Below are 10284 nucleotides of genomic sequence, written 5' to 3'. Positions count from 1 at the left end.
TAAAAAACAAAGACAAAGAAAAAGTGGTCGGAGCAGTCGTGACGGCAGCCGACCTCACCGGCGCCATCTTTTACTATATACTATATGTCCTGATGCAGCCAGTTGGATTTTGGAGATTTGAATCTCTGTTCTGTGACTAAGTCCTTGAATCATTTCTTCCAGTTGGTCCAACAAGACAGACTAAGTGTTGGACATGTGTTGTGGCTCCATTAGGGGAGCTTCTAAATGTGATGTGATGGCCCCTCTGGGTCTGTCAGGTCACAGGACTGAAGAGAGCTCAAACTGGGCACACAGTTGTTCCAGTCTGGACCAAAGACTCTATACTGGGACTGAGGGACTGCTTTGACTGCACCCACTGGGACTTTTTAAAGGCTCATGTTCTCACTTAGATATTCGTTTTCTACTTACATCTCTTTCTGGAAAAAATGGGGATTACTTTGGAAACAGGAAGTATTTTCCCCAATAAGCAGCCCTGGATTAGTAAATCACTCCAACATGTTCTCAGGCAGAAGAAGCTGTCTTCTTATGAGGGAGAGACGAAAAAGATTGAGGCACAGTAACTTGTTGAAAGCGAGATAAAGCAGCTAAAATCAGGTGTAAAAGTAAAGCAGAGGATGAGCTGAATAAAGGACACTCAAGGCTGGCTTGGAAAGGAATGAAGTCCATGGTGGGGATGCAGAACAAGGAGCAAAGATGAATGTGATGCTGAATCAGCAGAAGACTTGGACTCATTTGATTCCAGCTTTGATATCATTGATTTCAATGAAGAGCTTTGTGATTGTAGCAAAGGGCTGGTAGCTCTGAGAGTCCCACTGATGAGGTGTTTGTGTGGAAATCTCTTAGTGGGACCAAAGAGAGAAAAAGCCCTGGTCCTGATGCTGTGGGAGGGAAATGATTGAAGTGTGCTGTGAGGAACTGACTGGGAGATTTTCACACATTTTCCAGTCCTCCTTGGAACAACAGGAAGTTCCCAGCATATGGAAACAAAGGTTAAGTGTGCTATGGCACTCAGTGATGATGGTGCTGTGGCCCCACCACCTCCACCTCTTTGTAAAGGAACTAACTGTAATCTGAAGCTTCAAATGGAACTAAGACTTCCTCCACTAGGTGGCAGTGTCTGATGAGAAAGTGTTAGTGGAGCTGGCCTGGAGTCAGAAACAGGAAGATGCAGGATTTGGGCTGAAATGGGGAAAGTGGTTCGCACTAGTGCCTTAAAGCAAGAAGGTTGTAGGTTGAAGCTTGTTGGCCTTTCTGTGGAGGTTGGATGTTCTCCCACAGTCCAATGAAATGCTGCTTAGGTTCATTGGTGCTTCTAAATTGGCTGTAGGTGTGGATGTGAGAGAGTGCTTCTCTGTCTCTCTCTGTTGGCCCTGTGATGGACTGCTCACCTGTGCAGGTGGACCACGCCTCTTGCCCTATGACAGCTAGGGCACAGGCTGCAGCCCTGTGAGCCTAAGCTGAATAAACAGTTAGCAAAAATGATCCATAGATGGCCTGAAATCCCCCAGTTAGCAGTTTGGTAGATAGCTATGACATGCTAATCCCATCCAGCAGCTGTATTCTACCTGTAAGCTGATCCCTGCTGAGCCAAAGCACTTTTTCATATACAAATTACAACCTTTAATAGAAACCTATTGGTCAGCATCTTATTAGCCTGCTGTTAGCTTCATTCCACAGAAAACTGAGAGAAATTAACAGAGTTGATGAAGAATAAAGAGAAATGTGCTGATTTAAAGCCTTTGAAGTGCTTCAGATGATCTCTGTCCATTTCTGTCCACTCATTCATTCATGTAAGCTTTCTAATGCAGCTTTGATCTTCACAGTCTGCTTCATGAAACTCATTCTAACCCTGAATGTCAGAGTGTTCCTCCTTCTCTTTCCCATCATTCATGCTGGCAGTGGAGGAGATTTGGATGTTGGACTGTGTTTTGGATGATGTGTGTATGTTTGTGTTGGACTGCTGTCTGTAAAGCAAACACACATTTTGCTTTGGATTTCAGTGTCAGACAGACTTTAAGGTGGAATGAAGAGTTGGAGAGTTTCACAGTGAATTATCCAGTGGAGGATTTTTCTTCTTCTTTGAAGGTTTGAAATGTGAACATTGTTCTGCTGCAGTCAATGGACTAAACCAGAGAAGAAGAAAACAGACTTTACCATGAAGATCCTCAGTGTGGATCAGTATAATATCAGCCTGATGTCTGCAGTTTAGTGTCAGCACAACTTTCACATCATATTCATCTCTGCACAACGAAAATATGCTGACTGACCTCAGAGTTTCAAGTCCACATCCTGGACTCTCCAGGAAACCACACAGATGCTTCACTCCTGAATCCTGCAGCTTGTTGTTGGAGCTCAGCTCCAGCTCTCTCAGATGGGAGGGGTTGGACTTCAGCGCTGCTGCCAGATAATCACAGCTGATCTCTGACAAACCACAGCACCTCAATCTGTATAAAGAATGAAAGACGTAAGTTTATTAGACAAAGTGTGAGCTTGAAATCATTCAGTGTTTCATCATCTGTTCAGAGCTGAAGAAGGTTCAGAATGTAGAAGTTTAGAAAATGGAAACTCCAAACAGCTGAAGCCAACAGGAAGCAGCTTCAAACAAACACAACAAGAGAAAAAACTCTGAATGTTTCACATTAAAGTCGTACATTTATCATAAAAACAGGACAAAGACTTGAAAAAGTCGTGTTTTTCCTTCCAGGAACCACAAGGCTTTACTTTTAAAGGTGAAGTGTGAAAGAAATGGACATATTTGAAGTCCAACACCTTTTTCCAGTCACATTATTAAAGCAGACAAACTACAAGCTCATTTTCATTCCAACAAGTCATCTTCTGACTAGGGCTAGACAAAACGATTATTTTCCTAATCGATGAATCTAGCGATTAATTTTTCGATGCATCGATTAATCTAACGATTCATTTTTCAATCCGATTCGATTTCGATTCGATTCGATTAACGATTTCTTTCCCCATTATTTGACTTGTATAGCAATTTCACATTTATTAATTTATGTATATAAATGAAAAACACAAATTTATTCATTTGAAGACCTTTTAATAAAAAAAAAAATTGCAAAATAAAGTTGTAGAGGTCGTACAATCAATACAATAGAGATAGCATTTAACAAGAAATGAATTGTGCAAACATATATAAAATTAAGGAAAAGTTAACAAAACATTTCAAATAAATAGCAACAATCGTGTCTTTAAATAAACAAAATGTAACATTCACTTTGCTTTCTGCCAAAAAGTGCTCTTCATTCACAAAACAAAATCCACAATAACATTGTACTACAATCTTCTGTTTTTAACAAAAAATTAAATGTTTTGAAAAACAAATATAACAAAGGAAATCATAGCAAAAAATTAATAATATACAAACAGCAGCAATGGCGTCTTTGAACAAATAATGAAATGACAAGTTACCCCTAAGTAGGACTCTGTGACCAGACTTGTCCAAGCATCAGTGGTAAGGGAGATTTTGGATGTGGCTTTTTTTTAGTTCATTCCTTAGTTTCTCCACTGAAGTTTCATACTTTCTCTCCATCATGCTTGTAAAATGACGCCTAGACGGCAGAGTGTAACCTGGTTGGAAAGTGGTCAGCATTTCTTTGAATCCCTCACCCACAGCAAGTGGTCTCTTGTCTTTTAAAATCATAGCTAAGACGCTCTCAGTAAGTACAGCCACCTCCTGGGGGGTGCATGGTGTACTTCTTCTCTGACAGTAGTCCTCCAGACTTTTCTGTTTATTTCTGAAATCATAAATCCCACACAGCACACAGATGAATTCGAATAATTACAAAATAATTATATGGAAAGCATAATATCAAAATAATTTGATAAGGATCTGGTTGAGATAGATAGATACACACACACTGTTATGCCATGTGCTTTCATAGCATAACAGTAAGAGGTTAATAATAATCCCCAATGTTGAACATATGATATGCAGTAATCATGATGGCTGGAAAAGATAATGTTTAAACAGCCATAGCTGATGGCACCTTTACTGGTGCACTGCTTTCTAGTCATTAGATGGCATAACTTTGACCTATAAGATCAAGCTGGAGAAGCATAATGTATAAAAACAGCATTCAAATAGGATGAAACACATTAAATTTGACAAATCAAGAGTTCATTGTCATTTTGCTTTTGCAAGCACTTTAACAATGTTGTAACAGTGTCCACGACGGCTACGTTTAGCAGGTGGTGCATTATCCTTGTTAACATTTCTCCTGCGGCCAATTCGCTGTCTCACATTTTTGTCTTTCGCCGATTCTGATAATCAGCCTGCGTGCATTCCGACTCATTTTGCCAGCATGGGCCACAAACAAAAAAACAATAACAACAGCAGTTGCTATATGTTACTGCTCAGCAGCTTAAATGAGTTTTGCATTTACGGAGGTTGGGTGTTTATCTGTGTCTATGAGTGAGTGTACGTCTACGTGGGGGGGGGGGGGGGGGCGGTCTGGATGAATTAACGGGTAAAAACTAGCGTTAGCAAAAAGTTGAAAACTTACGGTGGTTTGTCCTTTGCAGAAGCTGCTCCTGGCTGCCGTCGTTTGAGGTGCTGGTGCATAGCCGTCGTGCTTTTATGATAGGCCATTTCCACCTCACAAAGCCGGCAAACGACTGAATCACTTCCTTTTCTGTTAAAATATCCCATACTGTAGAACTGCGTGTTCGGGTGGAGTGATTTAAGTTGACTGCAACTGCCTCACTCATGATTCCGCTACTCGCTGCCGCCATGTCTTTTTTTGAAAGTGACGACGCATCGACGCAGATTTTTTTACGTCGACGCGTTGTCCCAGCCCTACTTCTGACCTGGACTAACAACACTGGTCTCTATGTGCAGCTGGCTGTGAGACCAGTGCTCAGGGAGCATCTACAAAGTGCAACACTGAAAGAACATCACACACTCATTTGCTTCCAGCACTTTCACACAAACATCTACTGTCATTATTGTCACCAAACTCTGTGGATCCTTTATTGCAAATTCAAATGGGATCAAATGGTCAGACAAAAGAGGGTTATGAGGAAATATGATGAAATGTTGTGTATTAGCAGCAAGTTATTGAATCATTTTCCTCAGAAACCAAACAAAATGATTGACAAACATGTTTTTACAAACTCAGTGTTGGACTTGGATCAGCAGGATAAGCTGATGTTTAAAGGCATTTGAGTCTCGCTGTATGAGAGTCCAGTTATTACTCAATATTTATGGATGATGTTCTTTCAGTGTTGCACTTTGTAGACGCTCCCTGAGCCTCACAGCCAGCTGCACATGGACCAGCTGACATTACCCAGCATTAGAGGCGGGTGTAAAAAAATGGATTTTCCTATTTAAATGGTTTTAATTTGAATAAAGCGATGTTGATTCATTCAATCCTGAATCGATTTTTAATATAAATGTATTTTGCCAGAATCTCAGGTTAAAGCTCCCAAAAGTATTTCAACAACAAGCAAACAGATAAAACAGTAAATGAGAGCAGCTAAACACACAAAGATGGAAACACAGAGCGTGGATCGTTCACTCGACGGCACGTACACGGACACGCCGTCGGGGCTGAAAGTGGACGGCTCACAGATCCTGAAGCTGCAGGTTTCATCTGTCTCCAACCAAAACTGAGTGAACCAGCAGCAGAAGAAGATCCAAACTACGCTTTACGTTTGATGAACATCGTCATGAATTCTCTCTGACTTTGACGTTTACTTCCTGCACAGCTCTCTCTCTCTCAGTGTACTTCAAGAACAGTTTACCTTCAAAAATCTGTTTCCTGCATTATTCACTGCTTATTACGCACCAGTCTGCTGTTGTGTTCACTGCTGTCGGCCTCCCAAAACAAAGCCTCATTTCTGCTGTTCAATACTGAAGAAATTTAAACCTTTTAAAATGATGACAGATTACAAACTCTCAGCTGTGTCTGTAATCAAACCTCCGTAACTTTGCTTCCCTTCAGCAGCATCAGCTCATGTTCACATGTTGATTCATGGTTTGCTTCAGTTTTTGATGGACTGCAGAATATTTTGAAGGTTATCTGCTATAAAAAGCCAGAAGAGGAAAATCTGCTTCATGTGTTTCTGTTTGATCCTCAGTGACTTTGACACAAAGGCCTCTGCTGTGATGATCACACCTCTGATCAAGTCTCACAGTGTCAGCTTTGTTTTTATACATATGGATATGTGCTGATAAATGATCAGAATTATAATATTTCCCACTGTCTGCTGTGTGCCGTGACCTTTGACCTGCTAAAGACAGTCAGCTGTGGATTATTCATTGTTGTGTCTGATACTTAGAACTGTGAGGAAGAACACTACACAGTTAATCAGGGTCCCCTCTCTCTGAATCAGGAAAGGTGGGCAGGCCGCGTGTGGGCCGCGGGCCATACGTTGAGTCTCACTGTTTGAAATGTGAACATTGTTCTGCTGCAGTCAATGGACTAAACCAGAGAAGAAGAAAACAGACTTTACCATGAAGATCCTCAGTGTGGATCAGTATAATATCAGCCTGATGTCTGCAGTTTAGTGTCAGCACAACTTTCACATCATATTCATCTCAGCACAACTAAAACATGCTGACTGACCTCAGAGTTTCAAGTCCACATCCTGGACTCTCCAGGAAACCACACAGATGCTTCACTCCTGAATCCTGCAGCTTGTTGTTGTCACTCAGGTCCAGCTGTCTCAGATGGGAGGGGTTGGACTTCAGCGCTGCTGCCAGATAATCACAGCTGATCTTTGACAAACCACAGCTCTCCAATCTGTATAAAGAATGAAAGATGTAAGTTTATTAGACAAAGTGTGAGCTTGAAATCATTCAGTGTTTCATCATCTGTTCAGAGCTGAAGAAGGTTCAGAATGTAGAAGTTTAGAAAATGGAAACTCCAAACAGCTGAAGCCAACAGGAAGCAGCTTCAAACAAACACAAGAGAAAAAACTCTGAATGTTTCACATTAAAGTCGTACATTTATCATAAAAACAGGACAAAGACTTGAAAAAGTCGTGTTTTTCCTTCCAGGAACCACAAGGCTTTACTTTTAAAGGTGAAGTGTGAAAGAAATGGACATATTTGAAGTCCAACACCTTTTTCCAGTCACATTATTAAAGCAGACAAACTAAAAGCTCATTTTCATTCCAACAAGTCATCTTCTGACCTGGACTAACAACACTGGTCTCTATGTGCAGCTGGCTGTGAGACCAGTGTTCAGGGAGCGTCTACAAAGTGCAACACTGAAAGAACATCACACACTCATTTGCTTCCAGCACTTTCACACAAACATCTACTGTCATTATTGTCACCAAACTCTGTGGATCCTTTATTGCAAATTCAAATGGGATCAAATGTTCAGACAAAAGAGGGTTAAGAGGAAATATGATGAAATGTTGTGTATTAGCAGCAAGTTATTGAATCATTTTCCTCAGAAACCAAACAAAATGATTGACAAACATGTTTTTACAAACTCAGTGTTGGACTTGGATCAGCAGGATAAGCTGATGTTTAAAGGCATTTGAGTCTCGCTGTATGAGAGTCCAGTTATTACTCAACATTTATGGATGATGTTCTTTCAGTGTTGTGTAACGCAAAGTTATTTTAAGGACTAGTTTATGTCAATGGATGAATTTACTGACTGACGCGCAGAAGAAATAGTTCTTTATGGAGCCTAGATGGTGTGAATGATGAGACCCTAAGGAGGAATACCTTAAAAGTGAACTTTAAAAAGAAAAGGACCAAAAAAGGACTCTTAGCAAAAGGACTCTTGCACAGAAAAATCACAGCATTGATTTATTATTTAATTGTGGACATTTACGTTGTGTGTTGTATTAATTATTTTGTTCCATTTCCCCTTTCCCCTATTTATTCAATATATTTTTGGTACAAGACATTGCAGTCTTTGGTCTCATCATTCACACCATCTAGGCTCCATAAAGAACTATTTCTTCTGCGCGTCAGTCAGTAAATTCATCCATTGACATAAACTAGTCCTTAAAATAACTTTGCGTTACACGTGGCGAGCCAGCCAGGAGCCTGATGGGTGAATGAGTGGGGTTTTTTTGTGTGTTATTTGATGTAATTTGGTATTTGGTATTTTCTGTGGGTTTGATAAGGTCCGCGACAAGAAAAAATGAAGTTTATTCAGGAAAGTGGGGTCAATGTTAGTAGTAATATAGCTGTACCTCTCTTTGCCCCCCCACACCCCGAGGGCATTTTCCCCCCTCCCTATCCCCCGCCGCGTCCATGTGCGCGTGCATGCGCGAGAACGGACTTTTTGCACGTGCGTGTGTGTCCAGGGGTCATATGAGTTCACATGTGTTTAATAGAGTATTATTTAATGAAACCATTATGTGTTTTAATTAAACTCTTTTTAAAGGATTGTATAGGTCTCAGAGTTCTGTTATTTAGACATAGGTGATTTAATTTAACTACTTTAGGGGTATTTTAACTAGTTAGGAGCCTTTTGCATTTTCTTCAGTGCTATTTAGGAGCAAATAACAGGTATCCCTTTAGAAATAAACAGTGATACTTCTAAAAACCGTGTATTCCCACACAGCATTTAATTTAGCTAGTTTAGGAAGATTTCACTTTTCTAATAGTTTCACAGGCTAGTAGTTTTTTTAATAGAGCACCACAAACAACATGTATCCCTTTAGAAATAAACTGTGATACTTCTAAAAGTACATATTCACACTAGCGCTGTATCAACCTCAATGTGGCTTTAATGCAACTAGTCTTATAATTATCTACTAGTCTGCAACAGTTAGCCTCGCTGATTACACATAGATGATTTAACTACTTTAGGGGCATTTCACGTTTCTAAAAGTTTCACAGGCCAATAGTTTTAAATAGAGCACCGCAAACAACATGTATTTCTTTTAGAAATAAGCTGTGATACTTCTAAAAAACACATATTCCCACACTCTGTAACAGTTAGGCTCCCAACAGTCTGCAAAAGAAGTCATGAAGCAAACAAAAGAGGCTCCTTATCAAGAGCATCCCAGCCCAAAGGTGTTTTCTCACAAACAGTTAATGGCTTTAATGCAACTAGTCTTATCATGTCAGAGGCCAGCAGAAACCATGACCAACAGAGTCTCCAAAGGCTTTCCACCTTTCTTCCTTACATCACACTCTTTTATCTCTATATCTCAGAGGTCAACTGAAAGTAGCCCCACCTATATAAAAACACCCCATCAGACACACAGTATTTTCCTCAGCACTTCACAACTGCCGCAAGGTATATCGTTTTAACTTTTTATTTTTTCACTTGAATGTGCGTTGGAGCCGACTTTGCTACCCGCACAGAGCGTTTCTGACAGTCGGACGCTGCTTATACAATAGAGAAAATCAGAATCAGAATCAGAATCAGAATACTTTATTGATCCCTGGGGAAAATTTTTTTTTGTTACAGTGCTCCATTTTAAACCAACATTAAGACAAGACAGACAATACGCTAACTAAGAATAGTACAATATATACATATATATACATACATACATACATAAGTCACTTATAAATAAATATTTGGAAAAGAAACATGTGTAGTTGTAGCAGCAAACAGTGTGTTAAGTGGATGCGTTGTACAGGGAGATGGCCACAGGCAGGAATGATTTCTTGTGTCGTTCAGTGGTGCTTTTCGGTAATCTCAGTCTCTCACTGAACGAGCTCCTGTGACTGACCAACATGTCATGGAGTGGGTGGGAGGTGTTATCCAACATTGTCTTTATCTAGGACAGCATCCGCCTCTCCGACACCACCTTGAGGGAGTCCAGCTCCATCCCCACAACATTGCTGGCCTTACGGATCAGTTTATTAAGTCTGTTGGCATCTGCGACCCTCAACAATACAATACCCTCAAAAAGCAACAATACAGAGTGTTTCTCTGCTCCAAGAAATCCGAGGGCCTTTCACAAGGTAAGCATGTCTGTTATACCCAGTGCATAAATGTCTGTATGTCAGTGCTAATTATTCAAAACCTGTTTAAAACGTGACACATATGTTGTCCGAAAACATTTCCTCTAAATTTGCAAAGTTACTGATTTAAAAAATATATATTTTCGAATTTTTAGTTGCATGTCAAACATATGATAGACTCTTGAGCATATTTATATAGCTAAATTCACAATGGTATAACCGTGCTAAATAAAAGAGGCCCAAGCACCAATGCACTCTAATCCACTCTGCTAAACTGTATGTTGATAAGTACATGAAGCGTACCTCTACCTCTACAGCTGAAAACAGTTTGTATCCGCACTCTGAGGGTCTGCTGAATTGTTTTTAATACGGCA

At 40.2% G+C, this 10284-nt stretch overlaps 1 protein-coding gene across 4 annotated transcripts in view; it reads right to left on the bottom strand.

Annotated features, from left to right (window-relative positions):
• Positions 1–5839: 5839 nt before the first annotated feature.
• Positions 5840–10284, bottom strand: part of LOC145419296 (protein NLRC3-like) — a 79764-nt gene continuing 75319 nt past the window's right edge. For all 4 annotated transcript variants that reach the window (XM_080298063.1, XM_080298064.1, XM_080298061.1 and 1 more), the window contains one exon: positions 5840–6764. In XM_080298063.1, the coding sequence (XP_080154189.1) occupies positions 6569–6764 (196 nt within the window). In that variant the 3' untranslated portion in view covers positions 5840–6568. The remainder of the gene's footprint in view (positions 6765–10284) is intronic.

The sequence above is a fragment of the Astatotilapia calliptera genome, chromosome 3 (assembly GCF_964374335.1).
Source record: "Astatotilapia calliptera chromosome 3, fAstCal68.1, whole genome shotgun sequence".
Classification (NCBI taxonomy): Eukaryota; Metazoa; Chordata; class Actinopteri; order Cichliformes; family Cichlidae; genus Astatotilapia; species Astatotilapia calliptera.
Note: the sequence above shows the minus strand (reverse complement) of the source record. Positions and strands in the feature narration are given on the sequence as shown.